Source organism: Belonocnema kinseyi, chromosome 6 (genome assembly GCF_010883055.1).
Source record: "Belonocnema kinseyi isolate 2016_QV_RU_SX_M_011 chromosome 6, B_treatae_v1, whole genome shotgun sequence".
NCBI classification, from domain to species: Eukaryota; Metazoa; Arthropoda; class Insecta; order Hymenoptera; family Cynipidae; genus Belonocnema; species Belonocnema kinseyi.
Window position 1 is genome coordinate 7,400,578 of NC_046662.1, and position 18,096 is coordinate 7,418,673.

An 18,096-nucleotide genomic window follows, 5' to 3' on the forward strand; every position below is an offset into this window, starting at 1 on the left:
GCTCCAAGGAGATTATGTTGAAAAATAAAAAAAAATTTACCCAAAAAAAATTGTTTTTATACTTCATTCTAAGGACTTATTGAACTACCCTCGTACCATGAAGCCCAAAGGTTAGTATTTTGTTTCCTGTAACTGGATAATAGGATAATAGTTGTATAAAAACATTACTCAAATACTTTTTCAATAAACTATATATTAATAAAAAAGTATGTATGTTCGTAGTAAATAGATTTCGCTTGAAAACAAGTGGTTCTAGGACTTATGTAGGAATATAATTGTACTAAATTTCATTACACTAGTTCGAAGCATTTTTAGTTTTTCTCGTCGAAACCCAAAGGATCCGGCACCTAATATACAGGATATGGTTTTTAATGGAAGTTTTTAATTCTGACAAGTTTTTGTAGATTTCAATTTGCTGAACAAAAATTCAAAAAATATCCTTTGCAAAAACTCTTAGATAGATTTGACTAGGCCTCATATTTGGTAGATGAAACCGTTCAAATAAAAAAATAAGGCATCTTAGTCCAATTTAATTAACAGTTTATGATAAGAGTAACATTTGAATAATATTTCAGTTTTCATATTAAAATAGATGTAAAATGATAACTTTCGCAAGTTTGATTAAAACTTCTCTATTTTTCAAATTTTTGATCTGCAGATTCGAAATTATAAAAAAGTCAGAATTATAAATTTGGACTCAAAGCCATTACCTGATGATTCAGTGGAGATTCATTTTAATAAACATACACGCTCGCGAACTTTTATCCGAAAAGTTCACATTTTCAAATGCAACAGATCCACTATATAAGTAGGTTTAGAAGTATGTTGTGTACCATTCGATTCAGTCAATTCAGAGTAAATAGGGATCATATATAATTGTAAACTGCATATAGCCATGTTTCTCCAAATTCTCTACATTTTCAATCGACGATTTGCGAAAGATCATACCACAATTGACGAAGTTGATATCGATAAATAAACTCTGTAAAAAAAATCTAGATTTAACCAAAGTACTGATCTTTCATAACGTGTTGGCTTCTTCAATAAAGGAAAAATAATTTGGTGGGAATTATTTTGATGCACGGAGAACACTCACTTTCTACATAAATTTCGATTTGACAGGTAATAAATTCACTGTTAAAATGTTTGTGATTTTACAACAAATTACAATGCAAAATGTAATGTAAAATTACAATTGAGGTATTGCTCAGTGAAATCACAATAGTTGGCAGTAATTCTTTAAAATTTCAACACGAGTATTGTAAACTTGAAAGTTGTGCGCTTGCGCCACTTTGGAGCGGCGCAACCATCGATTGTGAAATTACGATACATCATGTATTGTAAAATTACATTTGCGACAGCGAGAGAGAGAAAGGGATAAAGTGATAAATATCGGAGTGACCTCTAATGATATACTTTTCGAGGTAATTTTTTAGGACACATCGATATAAACTGTTTGGCCTTTTCTTCTCGGACCGCAACTTCCGTACGATTAAAGTTTTAAGAAAAGTTCGGTGTCAGTAAATCCTGAATTTTTTATTTAATACTAGCACTGTGTCAGTCTGAACCTGTATGTGTATAACATAGAAATGTGCCGCCACCATCAATTCAAAAAAGTCTCTCTTCTTTGGATATTTATGTCAAACATACACTCTCACACACAAAGGTAGATACGCACATATGAGACAAGTCTTTGTGCTATGTGCGTAAAGAGTGAAAATGAAAAATTGTCTTATTCATTTGAGTCTTTATTATTGATGTAAACCTACGAATTGATTTTATTAAAGATATTCCACAATGTCGCACTTGATTGATATATTGGGACAACTAGCGACATTGGCCCCATAACTATTACGAGTTGGAGAATCTTTGTGTCGTTCAGTAAGAAGTTTTTGAAAAATCGGTAAAATCGCAAGATCTAAAAGTTCGCCATCTGATAGAGCACTATACATTTCGGATTCGTTTCTGCTAAAGCGTCCAGTCGCAGTACCCCCAACAGAAGTTCCCACAATTCCAGTGGCGCCTCTGCCTACGCCGCTACTGTTATGTATCGTCGCGACATTTGGTGTACTTTGAACGTATTCTAATCGGGCCTGTTGTTTTAGCCTTGACTCCGAGTGTCTACATTCGCGCATTCTTCGTGTGGTAGCACGATGAGGACACTCTCCCACAGGATGTTTCGATTTAACACTCTTTTCGCGTGATCTCTCTGACACTGACCGCTGAATTGCTGTTGAGAGTGTGTCATCATATCTTTCTGCAAATAAAATGAAATTCTAATTTGGGCTATATGCAACAATTATTACAATATGCTGATACAATATGTCGACACATTTGACATTACCTGTATCTGAAAAACTTGCATTAACACTGGCTGAACTACTATTATATGCATCATAGTGATTTCGATGCCTTCTTTGTGCAGAAGTTTCCTTTGAACCGTTGAGGATGACGTGATTATGACCGCGGCCTCCATGTTTCTCACATCGGTAACCAGTAGAGCTGCTCCCGGCGAGTGTTCTGCTTTTGTGACCACATTCTCCAATGACATAAGCCTTATTAAATGATCCTAAGGTGTCTTCAGTCCTGGCTATATTTTCAGTAGAGATGTAACTAATGGAATTTGCTGGAACACTGGTTCTTCTTTTTTTGTCGTAAAGCTCATGATGAGACTGAGCCAATCCATTGTTCTTTACGGAAGATCGTCTTTTACTAAGAGAAACTGCATGTGGAGGCACAATCAGCGCACCTAGGTCAAAATTATTATTAATTAAATTTCCTTTTGTGCAATCACATTAACAGAACATCATCAGGCCATGTTTTTTTCCTAATCTTTATCTTACCTGCACAACGATACTTTGAAACAAACTGTGTTCCTGATGGTGGAGGAATAGACTCTCTCGAATAGTCTCTATCTTCAAGTTCGTCAAAAGAGACATTTTTCGAAGGAGGAGGTGTTGGTAGCTTTGCTCTTCTTAATCTATCAGTCGCTTTCTCTGTACCATCGGTGGGAAGGTTCGTCTCTTCAGCAGATATGAGAGAGTCAGTTTCTTCCACAAGTGCTTCTGGAACAATGTCGGCGTGCTGCGTATTTGCTATGCTGTATTCCAGTCCAGATCTCTTGACCAAAGCCTGACTTTCTTCAACATCTTTAGCTCTTTGCCCGTGTGTAATTTTGTCACCAGATAACTGAATAGTAGAAGCCAAGGAGCGAGTCGTTGATGATTCTTTCACACTCTGCAGCCCGCGTTGAACCTTTGCCTGCTCGTTCTCCATCGCGATGGTTGGGACCCTGCTGCTGCTGCTGTATGTCTTCTTCCTGGAAAACCCACCACTCGACTATCTCAGGATTGTTGAATGATTGTGCCTGTCAAAAATTCGCGACAAATCGCTTTTTTGCTTGGATGTATAATGAGACTAAGTTGTGTGCCATGAGGTTATAGCCATAGTGGCGGCCAATGGAAACAAGCTTTTGCAAGCATTACATACTTTGGATGTCACTACGCTGCGAATGACTTGTTGTATGGTGGTTAAGAATAGTTTAAGCATTCACGCACTTGGCTAGTTGTTGTTCTATCGCGCTCACGTTGACGTAGTCTCCTTCCGCTTGAGACACCGTGGGCGAATTTAAACTGCACATTGACACGGATATATCGGTTGTTTCAGTGTTCACCGACAGACCTGCATGCAACAAAAAAATAAGAGAACACATAATTAGATAGACAATGAAAGTCATATTCACTTGCACACACAAGAATTTAAAGTTCTTTAACCCCCAAGAATTAGATAATATATCAATCGAATGTAAGCATTTAGTTACGACAAAAATTCTTACGAAATTAGTAGGTTGATAATGGCTCATCTTTTACCTTCTTTTTTTATCACCATATCTGGTCTTGGGATATGTAGCCTGTTTATCGCTTCTTGTGTGTTGGCTGTTTCTTCGTCGGCCAGTCTTCTTAAATAAATCTGCAAAATAACAGTAAGCTACTCAGTGTATTATTTGAGCATACCTATACTTTTCGTGTCTCAACAAATCTTTCTTGAAGACAAAAAGATTTCCTCTGTTTATGGCACTAATTTTAATGTTGTATATTAAAATAGTCATTTATATTTTAAGATTAAGATTTAAGCGCTCCTAGGCAAACCTAATTGTAAATCTCTTTGTACTTACACGCATGCTGTCCATTATACAGTTAATAAAATGGACCCATAAAGTTTTTCGCTTACCCGTCGAGACATACACAGTACATATGCGAGATGTACATAATGCGAAATCAACCTACTTGCAGTTCTGATTCTCTTTCGAGAAGTTGTTTCCTGAATTTTTGATTTGACGTCGTAATTTCCTTAAGCCGATCCTCTAATTCGCTAACTGTTGAATCCTTTCGTGACTTTGACATTGGTTTTAAAGTTGTTCTCGTTCTCCTATCTATGGCACCTTGAGGATTTCTCCGCAATTCTATTAGCTGAAAAAATGAACGCATAGTGTCAAGTATGCACGCTATTACCAGCTTTCCAATGAAATGTTATGTATTCCTCTTTAAATCTACCTTCGGAACGAATACGAGGCACAAAGTGGCTGTGCTGCAAAATATGATGAAAACTGCCAACATTATAAACATAGCGTCTTGTTTGTCAGCTAGGACTATGCTAATTGCTGCTCCGGTGATGCACATTATTACGACGTTGTAAACACTCATACCTACATATTTACTATCATTTAATGCCGGTATACTGACATGTCGTGTTTCCCAGGCCAAGAATGCACCAAAAATCTGCAATATAATCGATATAGCAGTACAAGATTTTTTCATGGAATAATGATTAATTAACCTACCATTAATAGCCCTTTGTAAGCGTATATACTTCCTAAGTAGACTGACATTCTGTTACTTTGACAATACTCGTTTTCCGGTATGATCATAATATCTTCGTTTGAAGGATGAGGCTGAATGAAAGACTTTCAATTATTAATAATATATGGTTCTACATCAAGCTAAACACTTAATGTCACTTTTGTTTTTAAAAATACTCACATAGGCATCCATTTCCTTCGTTTCTCTATAAAAGGGATCGGCAACTTGCCATGTTGTCATAATTACGAAGTCGATGAACAGTAATACCCCCACCACCATAAACAACTGATAATCTGTTATCACCTGCAAAATACGATTATTAATAATTCCGTGAAATACAATAATATGAAATGATGTGTCATACTACAATAAACTACTTACTTTTTTATTGAGCTTTACATCTGTGAATATGGAGTGAACTCGCCAAGTTTTGGAAAACATGGAACCGAAGGCTAAGGAAAACCCAGCCATTAGTAACCACGCTCTGGCGGTACATATATATGGAAAGGCGTTAACACTCGATAATTGAGAGTCCAATCCCAAAAAAATCACGCTACTGTAGGTAAATATACATCCCACAATAATAAGATTATTTAAATGGGGTGATGACATTTTTATGTACCTAAAATAATAGTATTAAAGATTGATTTAGCGATTTAGCTTTAGTTTCATATACATGAAACTAAATAAACAAGATCATAGGTGTCTGGATCTAACTTTTGCTCAAATTACCTCTGATTTCTGTATTTGATATTAATTGCAAGAAACACAACAGCCATTACGATTCCCACACTAGCGGCTGCTGCAAGTGCTGCATAAATCTTGATGTTGACTTGCGAATGCTCAATTATATGCAAAGTTCGATCCTTTGGTGGAGATCTACCGCGCCACATCAAAGGATGACCTCTACTTAAATCCAGGCTATCTATGACGCCATCGTACTCTCCAACTTTGACCTCACTTCCGCCTTACAAAAACATAAAAAAATAGATTACGTAACTCATACCTACAAAGGGCCGTTTTTTTATGACGTTAAAAAACTTCCAGTTATAAAAGGAGCCAGAGAGTAATATAAGAAAGCTGGCTACTCACTTTGAAACTGCTTCAATAGGATACACGCTTTTCTTTCATTGTCGTAAAAACGAACTGGTCCCTGTAAAAGAAAAAGATTACTTTTATATCATCGAAATTTCTATTTTTTTTTTTACTTACAGTTACACCTTCAAAACTTGTATTCCTCAGAGCTTCCAAAAAGAGCTTTTCCCATAAGGCATCTCTGTATTTGAAATCTGCTACAGTTTGATTTCGACGAAAGTGTCGTATTCTTCTTGCAACGTGTTGGATTGCTAATGCAACCGCCCAAATTCCATCGTATGTGTAACCATGAAATCTCGAGTACTCCGTACCTCTTCTAGAGTCATATTCTACTCTGTATTCCTCTGGGGTCTGTGGAAAATTCATGTAGAGGAGATTTGTAATTTTTCACAAAAAATCGGAATAAAGTACTTGCGATTATCACTTAGCTTTAGAAAATATTTATACACAAGCAGAAAAAGAAAGACTTATTTTTACTCTAGAAGTATGGGGCACAGAAAAATAAAGTCGATCTTTATTCTAAATATTACGCGAATATGATATTTCATACATAAGATTTTTTTAAAAGAAAAAATTACTTACAATACCAGAAACTGTTATTTGCTGTTCAGTAGCTAAAGGTAGTAGGTCTGTTAGGATTGTCCCATGTAATGCTTCAGACAATTCCGATGGCGCACACCCGCCTCCTGGACGAAGCCACCATTCTTCACCATATGTTCCCATAATAACCCATTGATATTTTCTACCAAACATTCCAAGCCTGAAAACATTGAATATTATTGTTTAATTATCTAAACCCAAACCTTGATCCATATTTAGAACATTTAAATACTACTTACAATTTTTAAATAAAGAAATAAATATAGATCCGTAGGAGTTGAAGAAGTTTCTAATGGAAATTCAAAGAGGTGTGAAACAGTCCAATACCAAACTAGACGAAATAAACTCGAATAATAAGGAACTCAAAGCGTTGGATGATAACCTAAAAGAGGAGGTTGTCTATATAGAACTAAAATTTCAAAAGCTTGCCGACAAAATAAAACCTTAGAAAAAAGACTAGAAGAATGTGAGGAAAAAACTAACAAACTTTTCGTTTACTTTGAAAAAATAGAAGGTTGAAGAGAGATACTGGTTGCATTCACCAACTTTAAATGTAAATGTTTGATGTTTCAAAACGCTAAAAACTTTGTAGAACAAGAAGTAGGCTTTTAAAATGACTTATCAAAGAAGCAAAGAAAGAGAGAAAAGCGTCGCAAAGGCAACGAAATCCTAACAAACTACAAAAGCCTCTTAGAACAACAAGGGAAATTATCTAATTATCAAAGACACTTAAATACATGTCGACTATACCATAATTTCTCTTGATAAGATAAGAAAACAAAGTAACATTCCAGAGATTCACCTGTATAAAAACGAGTCATCAATTAACACACAGACAGAGTGATGACTCATCGAATTTGATAATTACTACCGGAGGCTGAAAGACAGGGAAAAACTATGGATCAAGAAACTTCATAAAAAAAAGACTTGCCATGCCCCTGGAAATAACATCAGGAAATTCCTAATTGAAAAAAGAACCCCAAGAAATTTGAAGGATCCGATAAACAAGAATCATGCATAACTCAGTTCTGAATATAAGGAACCTTTTCAACAAAGTATTAGAAATAGATACTGACTTTTATCACTAGTTAACTGCATTATAAAAACCCTTACGTAAATATAAAACGTAAATAGTCCTTTAATGGGCTGATAGAATGAAGCTTTTGCCGTAATTCCAAACAGGCTTCTCGAAAAACCCCAGTTGCCTGGACAATATTTTGTCACTGTTACCAGACAGAGTAATACGAAAGCAAAAATCTTAAGGTGCTTATTGAAATATTTTAACCTCAATAACTTAGAAGTAAATGTAAACAAAACAAAAATAGTAATTTTTCGAAAATGAGGACATAATGCCAAATATGAAGATTTTCTTTATGATGATAAGAAAATTTAAATATTTAAAAATTATGTATCTCTAGGCCCTGGCTATTCTCCTAATCGGTGATATTCAAAAACGTTTTCGAGGCAGCCATCAGTAGGATAAACTTAGGAACAAACTCTCTTGCACTCGTCAACAGACTCAACATAAGCTCCTGGCAACCGTTCAAAAATAATTGAATAGCCTTGTTAAAAGTTTTTACTGTATGAAGCACAGGTGTGGAGTTTACGACATCTCGAGCAAATGGAGAAAGTTCGATTAGATTTTTTTATATGGGCACTCTGCGTACTCTCTAACACACCTGGGTATGGATCCGACTTACATTAGGTTTAAAGAAAATAACAAACATTTTCTTAAGTTAATTCTGCACCTGTTAGCCAAAATTCTATGGATCGAAGATGATCAAATTCCTAACCAGTGTTTAACTTATTGATTGTCCTTTAACTCTTGTTATATTTGATTATTATGAACAAGTCGAAATATTGTTTTATTTTATTAGTGAAAAATCACTCTGGAAATCCTTAACCTAATATTCATTAGAGAAAAATAAGCAACATGTAATAAATGTCTGTGGAGCCTTCTCACATGCAGTCGACTTAAACAGCTTAGAAGATTCACATTCGGTGAATTTACCCTCCGTGTAGAGAAATCAAATAAATATTTTATGATTATTCATAAATTATCATGTACCTGTAAGCCTCACAAAAGATTCTTCGAGCCCATCCTTCATTAAAATTTCCTAATATAATTCTAACATCTTTATCCTTTAATTTTTCCAAAGCTGTTGTAACTTCCATTGAAAAACTTTGAGTGTCAATCACTTCCAGCTTGTTATCATCTAAATCAGACACAAGCTTGTTGTGAGCCTACAAAATATAAAATGCTATTCAAATCTGCAGATAAAAAATTCAAGTCTGCATATTTTGACAAATAATTAGACATTAATACGCATAAAGTTATGACATAGGATATGTTATTAGAACAGTTTTTGAGTAAAAAATTCTGCAAATTAAAAAACAGTTTTTTTATTTCACTCACTAAAGCGTATCTGGGTTCATTCTGATAAATGGTACCAACTTTCGTCCAATTAAATTGCATCAATAGAGCTACCCGAGGCGCATTAAATGCATTTTCTGATGGTACCACTCTGAAGAAGTTCGGGAAGCTGTCACTGGTAAACATAGGATGTGTATCTGCATAACTAAGCTGAAATAAAGAGAAAGCAGGCGTATTATATAGTTTCCCGAATAAAAATTTTTCAGAAGGCATTATTGCAAAAAAAAAATTGCATGTTTGCGCAATAAAAAAGAACATAAATATTAAAATTAAAAAAAGTATTTAAAAAGAAAACTTGAAAATTGTAGTAAATAATGCAAAGAGTTCAAGTTCATTTACCTGTGTTAGTCGCCAGTGTTTCGATGCCTTCGCGATTGGATCAGTGACTTGAGTACACGCAGCACCAAAAAGCATTAGCTTGTGTGGTCCACTATGCATCATATCAAAGAATGCTTTAACTCCAACGGCAGCATTGCACTGTAATGCAAGAAACCAATATGTAAGCTTTCTTACATTTATATTTATTTTTATGAAAATTAATTTTTAATAATGAGAGACTAGTTTTTGTAAGCCAATGTTTCGTGTTTAATATTCTTTGTCAATAAAATGTTCAGAAATAATTAATTTTTATTCTTTGACAAACAACAAAAAATAGGATATTGATTTAAGAAAATATCGGTAGCAATACATTAATAGGAAGTTTTACTGAAACATGCGTTCGAAGATTTTTGAAGTTAATGGAAAACTATTCGAAGCGAAACGGAATCTATTAACTGAATCCAATAATATCAACTGTATGCTATTATAGTGATCATCTCTATAGAAGATATGGGATAATTAAATAAATCCTCCGAAATGGTCAGGTCTACTATCTGAGATATTCGAGTCGATTCTCTGAGATGATCGATTTGAACTTCTTGTTTTAACCTTCTAAAGATAGCCGCTTTGACCATCTAGAAGGCTGTCTTATAGTTGACCCTCAAATACAGTAGTTTGAATATTTAGATATTTAGACTGACATTTCATTTTTCTTCGTGCAATGACAGAACTAAGACAAATTGACTTTTAATCCTACCGGTTAAAATTGTCCTTTTATGTCCGGAAATCAATAATAGTTATTCACGGTACTGACACACTATATTTCCACAAAATCTCCAATTTTGATTTTCACGAATAATCAATGAGTGAAAAGCTGGTATATAAATTTGTCGCTCTAGGGTATGCTTTTAATTTCCAGTTCTGCTTACACATAAAGAAGTTCATGGTCTGTGACGAGAAACAAGAATTCTAGAAGGATAACGACCGTGAGATGAAACCATGCGCTATGAACGGCGCGATAAAAGAAGAGAAAGATGAAAAAGGGTTACTGTGGGTCGCGAAATCATGAGTGAAGTGGAACTGGAGGCGGGGTCTAGGATATATGCAATATGCATATATGGCCTTTAGTGTAATTTTAAAGAAGCGGTGGCCTTCTCTGCGATTAAGCTATTTTACTCGGACCCACGTTCTTCCAGACATGGATTATAAAACGATATTGATTGAAACGGTTCAAATTTAGTTGAGTGTACGTAGGTGGGTACTTATATTTATAAAGCATAAATATTTGTCATCCTAACCTAAAATTCATACTTTTAAGGCTATTGAAATTCTGCCATGTAATACAAAAATGTTGTAATCACTAACTACACTTTAAATCATTTCTATTGTGAATCTCCAATACAGTAATGGAAGTTTATTAACAAACATTTAGTGGACAATATAATTTTTTTGTCATATGACAAAATGCGACAAAAAGATTTGTATTTGATTATTTCTCATCTTTACACCGCCATATTGTGCCACTTATCGATTTACAATAAAAATTTACTACCCAAGCTGCGGCACGCAAGTTGAAAGTATTTTAGCAATTTGAATAAATATTGTGTAGTAAGGAAAAACTGTTTCATTTTGTTAACTAGATTTCAACTTTCAGTGATTACGTGATAAGGTGACAATCGATCTAAAAAAACATAAGTCAGATTTTTCAGGGCTTCGTTAGTGTGTGTTTTTTGACTTTTTTGAAATTGCGAACTGAATTAACAGAACCTAATTATTAAGTATAAAATTGGAATCCTTAATTGCTGAGTAATTTTATGTTCAATATAATGTTCCTGAAGTTAAAAATTAATGTAAATTAAAATGAAGCGCTTCGTCGTCCTGAAATTCGGGATCAGTATATTAAAATATTGTTTAAAAGCCTGGCTAGTCGACTCGAATTTTCCAGATGATTACTTTATTCCCTTTTCCAACTCTCTGCATTTTTCGGGACGATTAGATGCAAACAAATTATAAATTTCTCTCCATTGAAAATGACTTTTTGTTCATTTTTTAAAAATCACATGCGACTTTCTTTGTAATTTTATTCGAATCTCTTTAAGTCTTCTAATCGATTCCAGCCTTGATTTCTTTAACTTAAGACATACAGTATATAATAAATCGAAGTTGATTATTATTAAACAGTAACAAGTCTTGACTTTGTGTTATTGCATTTCTTCAGAAAAGCTCTGATCTACTTTTATTTATTCATAAAACAATATGCTCTCGCAGTCGTAATACACTTGAGGCAGTGCTCATAGTTCAAGCTTTACTTTAAAATTCATGAAAAAAGGAAAAAATGCATTTATAAAATATGGATACGCTGCATTTTTACAGTTATATGTACTCCTTTGTTGATGTCCTTGTCGCTGTTCGTACTTGATTGATGAGAAAATAGTAGTGTGTTTATGATAAGATGAGGTTCATACTATTTGAAGAGTGCTATATAGTTTAGAATGAAATTTGAGATTCAAATAAAAAAAACGAGAACCGCTCTTTAATTCAATTTTTTAAAAGAATAAATTGATAATTCAAAGTGCAGTAATTTTTGCTCACATCGGATGAAAAAATATGTACCTGCACAATATCCATTAAGATGATTTATATTCGAAAAGTGAGTTAAAACGCTATAAAGATATGGCAATTACATTTTGACTTGAAACATTTTTATTCACTTTAGGATAGAAAACTGCCTGTTCCTGTTGTCTTTTTAAACACGAAAATGATGCGAATTTTCAACAATTGTCTGACAGATTCTGAAGATCTGATTAAGATATTTATGATTACAATAACAGCAACGTCAATTTCCTCATTTTTCTCCATGTATTAATCCTGTAATGTAACGAAGTAGCTCACCTTGACTCAGTAGCTATGCAGTATCGACCGCCCGGGTAAACTTGCAAAAACCCAGTCACTTCTGCGCACCGGTTTCGCACAACTTTCGTGAATTCACGTTTTACTTTTTTAATTGCCACTCATGCAAGAAAATCATCTAAGATCAACTTGTTTGCATAACAAGGGATAGTTAAAAAATGCTAAGAATTAACAAGGGTATTGTACTAAGCATTAGAATTTCTTTTATTGTATTCCTAATAAATGAGAAACCTATTAAATATTGTATGCTCGAAATTTGTTCATATATTTCAATAAGAAAAACATTGATGCTAATAACTCGGGTTTACCGTTCAGAGAGATACTTGATGGTTCAATTATATTTTACGACTGGCAATAAGACATTCATTTACTTAAGTTAAAGAAAATTAAATTGATTATAGTTCAAGCTTCTTTTCACGAGAACTTTATATTGATTGAACGAAAAAGCGAAAGTATGTTTTAATATGAACCTACAATTTCACGTGTACCTAGAAAAAACTTTGGTAGATTCAAACAAATGAATTGCTATATGGTCAAACAAATGTTCGGTTGATTCAGCTAAATACATTGGTTACAGAAAAAGTTTGCTTGTTTAGTGAAAATATAGTTATGGCCTTTTTTCGTACCAATGTTCACGTTATCAAATTTCTTTAAAGCTATTTGATGGAAGTGCGCATTTTTAATGTTCACTCTATTCAAATAGGTTAAAAAAATACCTTGAGCCCCGATATAAAAGAGGGTTCAGCTGAAATTTCATAAGATATTATGAATCTGCAAGTTAGATTGCCTGAACCGGTGCTAACCTGTTAACCTAAAGACTTACTTGTTGATTGTTGTGCATACTGTTGCAGGCCACTACTACTTGATATCAGATTGTAAGTTAAATGTTCACATCAATCATTTTTTAAAATGAAAAATCACACACGATTAGAATCTTTCGACACGTGATCACAATAACTGTAGCCACCGGCGTGGGCAGACGTAATCTGACTCGGTATCTTTATACCGACGTATAAAAATATAGTCCGTACTTATTTTGTTGAATTAACTTAAATTTTTTCTGAGAGCGAATGCAACTCTGAGTTAAAAAATATGCTTCAGACTTCCTGTGGGTTACAGGCACCCAGAAAAAGATTTAGTTGAATCAACAAAATTTTGGTTGATTCAACCCTAGAATATGGTTATTACAAGGACAAGAAAATATTTGGTTGACCAAGACAATTTTTTGGGTATTAAAATTGGCTTGATCATACCATATCTTTTGGTTGATCGAAGCAAATATTTTCATAGGTCCAATTAAGAATTTGGGTTAATTCAAGCAAATATTTTAGTTAATCTAAGTAAGTGTTTTCGTTGGCCTAAGAAAAGTTGTTGGTCGATTGAACCAAAGTTCATTAAAGCATAAAGGGCCCTTCACAATGTATATTGTAAATACCTTGCCTTGGAATTGCATCATCTTGTATTCATTATTTAGTAGTTTATTCAATTACTAAATGTCACAAGACAAGAAAATTCCACGGCTAATGCTCTTCTTCTTTAGGTTAGCCAAAGGTTGCTCAAAGTTAATAAAATACTTGATTGAGCAGTCTAGAATATTGTTATCGAAAACCAAATCCTAATTGAATTAAAGTCTTCTCCTTCTTCTATTAGGCTAGCCAATGCTGCTGTACTAAGGAAACACTTTCGTGAGAGCCATTGTGCTTTAGATCGCCTATACAATTTCCCGCTATAAGAAAATAAACCGAAATCGCAAAGTCACAACCGCAAGTGTTTTCTTAGTACGGAAGAATGGTTGATTAACGTTGCCACCATAGTTCCTTGAGCAGTCCTAAATGTTCTTATTAAAAACCGAATATAAATTGAATTAGAGTCCTCTTCTTCTATTAGGTCAGCCATTGACGGACCAACAGTGACAATATTTCCTTGAACATCCTTCAATTTTGCTTTTGAAAACCAAATCATATTCAATTAGAATTTTATTCTATTAGATCAGGCTATTATCTACTAAGATAAATCTTAAGTATGTAAGTGACATTGCCATTTCGTTTGACTTTACGCTTGACAGGTATAAGCAAATAAACCGTAATCGTAACGCCACTTACGTAAATTTTTCTTTAGTACTTCAGAATGGCTGATCAACGGTGACACCATAATTGTTTGAGCAGCCTTAAATATTCTTGTTGAAACTCAAATCGGCATTGAATTGGGCTTCGTATTTGTACCATGTGCGCATGCGTTCGTCGCTTTGAAGATGCTTTTGATAAAATGTTTTGTTGAATCAACCAAATATTGACCTAATTCTAGTAAAATGCTCTCTCGAAGTATTTGGTATATTCTACAAAAAATGTTTGTTTAATAAATAAGATATTTTCTAAGATAAACAAGATTCAACCCTAAACTTTTATTGATTGAAGAAAACGAGTTTGGTCAGCTTAACAGAAAATTTTCTAATTTAAACAAACAGTTTTCTGAAATCAACCAAATGTGGCCAGCAAAACCATTTTGAGGAATGAAGAAAACTTTTGTTCATTGTGGGGATTCTTTTACTAGGAAATATTGTATCAATATAAATAAACAGTGTATTGTTACATTATTAGATCATTTTGCTTTAGATCAGATTTACTGTGGCAGGAATGCACAATAATGACCCACATGGGAGTAGATATGGCTAGAATATATGTTTGTAATACATGAAAGCTCTGAGGATAATGTTCGAGATTTTCTTATTAAGATAGAGGATATGAACAAATAAAAGATTGAATCAAATGAGGTCTGTGCAATTTTAGATTTGTAATATTCATACTCCCTTGAACTTACCTCGGTATCATTCCACCACATGTGCAATCGATAATTCCTCAGAATGGTAGGATTCTCGTTAATATGATCAACAGCGAGTTTAACGGATGGCATGACCCCACGTCCTACGTGACTTTCAGGCACGTGTCTTCCGTAAGGGAAAAATCCGGCGATGTAAACGTCCCTTCTTTTGACTCCACCAAGGTTAATCGGTTTCTGACCGTTGCACGTTAAAATAAAAATCAGGCACAGCATGACGACTAAAATGTATGCAAGTGAACATCGCCACCTAGGCCACAATTGGTGACCTCGCGCAAAGGTGGCCATTTCCAAGACCACTCTTTACGGTATTATCTTACCTCCTCACCGAAATACCATAACTGTACTTCTCCACTGCACTTTCATTTCAATGAGAGTGTATCTGCATTTTCAAGAAACAAACACCAAGAATTCATTTTTATCGCGTCACGTACGCGAATCCTAATTCTCCAAATTACATTGCAATAATTATTTTAATAAAGTCCGAGTTCTGGGAGACATCACAGGAAGCTGTACGCACTTTATTTGTTGAACTATGCGACGATCACTTTGTAACATTTTCATCGTGAATAAATTCTCTCTGAAACGTTCGAGAGTTCGAGAGGAAGATATCATCAGGATCCTTCTTCTTCTTCATAGTGCATAATTCCTATGAGTATGTCTTCTGTTTTTATGGAGAGCAAGACATTGATCCGGATGTCTTGTTGCATGGATTTCGATCTTCGATCTATATGCTGCTCTTTACTATTTTCTCTTCTCTTAATGTAGTAGAAAACCATACTAATGCTAATTAATAAATACTTTAAAACTCAGCTTAATCTTCCCCATCAAACAACTATTAACAATATTTAGACCGATTTTTAATCAAAATTTTAATTAAAAATTTTCAGGCGAATAAAAACGATTTAAGTCACATAGTTTAGTATTATGAACTTGTTACAATTTCACTAATGGAATACTTATTATTCCTATTTATATGTAAACCTTTTTTCACTTTTCGTATTAAGTGTGTTTTCAGGAAAAATTCAATTATTATTAAAAATTTGTATCCATTTGGTATATTATTCTTTCATTTGCAAGTCAGATTTGCAATTTAAGCTTAGCATACTGTCTGATTATATCATCTGAATTTTACATTTCTGCAGTATTAATTTGCATATTCGCGAAAACTTTACCACATAGCACGAGTGCGTAAAATATTTGCGGACAGTACGATTTTCTGTAGAGATGGTCTGATATGGTCTCTAACAATGATGATGATGGAAAGCAGCCAGACAGTCTTTAGTCAATGTTTCATCCCGTTTGTGTATGGTATTTCAAAAAATCTGAAACAAGAAATTCTTTTGTTAATTCTGTAAAAAATTTATTATAAATTCTGAAAGCATTGATAAGTGTATTGATAGCAACGTTAGTCCCCTGAATATATCTAATTATTATTTCAGTTCACCAGCGAATTTTTCTGATTCAGATTTAAAGAGTGAGTCTTAAAAAATTCTTTTGCTTACGACCAAAATAGTATTTTGAGTTATATATCTTCTCATTCAGTATTCACCGATGACCGTGTAGCATATCAAGGTTGAGCCTTGGCATAGTAACATAATCTGTTACATCACGCTAAGCGTGTTTCTTACTCATATGAGAAAATCAATAATTTCAGCCAAGAAAATTAGCGATATTTAACTCCACCAAAACGGAAACCTCACATTGCCAAAGAAGCCAAATTTATCGTAAATGATATACTTTAATATTTGCAAGGAGTGCATATCCGCAAGACCTGCGATGAACAGCTCAGGAAAGGTTGTATTTATATTTACGTTGCAAGAGAAATCGATAGCTCTCTTGTTTGAAATAAAATTATTCAAAGTGCTTTACTTTCTTCCTTCAAACGTACAACCTACTCGCAAGTCTTTGCTGTGAGTATTTGAAGTTGTGTTTAATAATTTTCGAACAATTAAGAGAAAAGTAATTGAATTGTTTCTTGAAGTAAGAATCCTTCTAGAAGACTATAATTTTATCAGCTTTAGAAAGGGTATCAAAGAAGTAGGATCTCTTGAAATTTAAATTAAAAAGTAAGTGCACGTAGAGATTGTTATGGTAGCTGCAGTTTGATGACGCCGCGAAGAAGGAGAGTAGGGGTGGTAGGAGGAGAGACAACTTAACCTAATTGTATACTTCCCTTAACGTCGTCTTTCTACAAAAACAATCCAGAAACATAAGACTTGAAAAGTTGGACTCGATTTATGTACGTAGCCAGCACTTTAATCTAACACAGTATCATCCTTAGATAATGTACCACACTGAAGTACTTATGACGAGGAGGACTTACGTATAGTTAGTTGTTCATCATTTTGACGCCAGTCTGACGGTTTTGACATATATTTGTACAATGTACATACACTGACAAATGACAACCATAACAGTATTTTATAACTTTTAATGTGGTTGTCAATCGTTTGCTCGCCTTTTCAATAAATGAAAAAATTTATTACTTTTTTTAAACATTGTTGTTGTGTGTTAATAGTGAGCTGTGTTCTTATGCTTATAATGTGTGAAATGTATTTTAATCCGATTTCAGAAACTGTCTTTAGAAAAAAAAAGATGTAATATCCTACATAAGTAATTAAGATAACATTTTAAATTGCTACAATTGTTAAAGTGATTTGAAGAATTTATGTGTAAACACCAATCTGAGGTCAAAATGGCGAACTTTAAAGCTTTCATCATGAATACCTCTGCATAATATAGTACCGTAATCCCCCTTTCTGGAATTAGATCCGCTCACTTTATACCCCGGGTCGTCAGAGAGTTATGCTTATATTTGCAGAAGCTTTTGAGAAGTTCTGCATCCACAATGACTACGAGTTTTTAGAGTGTTTCAGAAGTTCATACGACCCTTTATAAAAAACATTTAGAGAAGATTAACATCTTGATCAAAGTATGTTCCAATTAGTTTATCTTGTATTTTCTACCCAATTAAATCCGAATTACAAAAAGAAGTTACAAAAGCAATCTCAGTGAATTTAAAGTTATCGTTTTGCTGCAACG

General features: G+C 33.9%; 1 protein-coding gene across 3 annotated transcripts in view; it reads right to left on the minus strand.

Annotated features, from left to right (window-relative positions):
• Positions 1-23: 23 nt before the first annotated feature.
• The window catches only part of LOC117174844 (gamma-aminobutyric acid type B receptor subunit 2), a 33,088-nt gene continuing 15,015 nt past the window's right edge, over positions 24-18,096 (minus strand). The window contains exons 2-20 of one of the 3 annotated variants that reach the window (XR_004467378.1): positions 15,034-16,376; positions 9,328-9,465; positions 8,971-9,138; positions 8,623-8,798; positions 6,537-6,714; positions 6,072-6,305; positions 5,952-6,012; positions 5,592-5,826; positions 5,241-5,481; positions 5,040-5,162; positions 4,841-4,963; positions 4,554-4,778; positions 4,287-4,469; positions 3,870-3,969; positions 3,558-3,681; positions 2,844-3,319; positions 2,345-2,749; positions 711-2,257; positions 24-347 (exon numbers count right to left, since the gene is read on the minus strand). Coding sequence is in view for 2 of the 3 variants with exons in the window: in XM_033364231.1 (XP_033220122.1) it covers positions 1,782-2,257; positions 2,345-2,749; positions 2,844-3,319; positions 3,558-3,681; positions 3,870-3,969; positions 4,287-4,469; positions 4,554-4,778; positions 4,841-4,963; positions 5,040-5,162; positions 5,241-5,481; positions 5,592-5,826; positions 5,952-6,012; positions 6,072-6,305; positions 6,537-6,714; positions 8,623-8,798; positions 8,971-9,138; positions 9,328-9,465; positions 15,034-15,339 (3,972 nt within the window). In the remaining variant the exon portion in view is untranslated. Of the gene's footprint in view, positions 2,258-2,344; positions 2,750-2,843; positions 3,320-3,557; positions 3,682-3,869; positions 3,970-4,286; positions 4,470-4,553; positions 4,779-4,840; positions 4,964-5,039; positions 5,163-5,240; positions 5,482-5,591; positions 5,827-5,951; positions 6,013-6,071; positions 6,306-6,536; positions 6,715-8,622; positions 8,799-8,970; positions 9,139-9,327; positions 9,466-15,033; positions 16,377-18,096 lie in introns of all 3 variants that reach the window. The other 2 variants (XM_033364232.1, XM_033364231.1) reach the window with 2 other exon arrangements.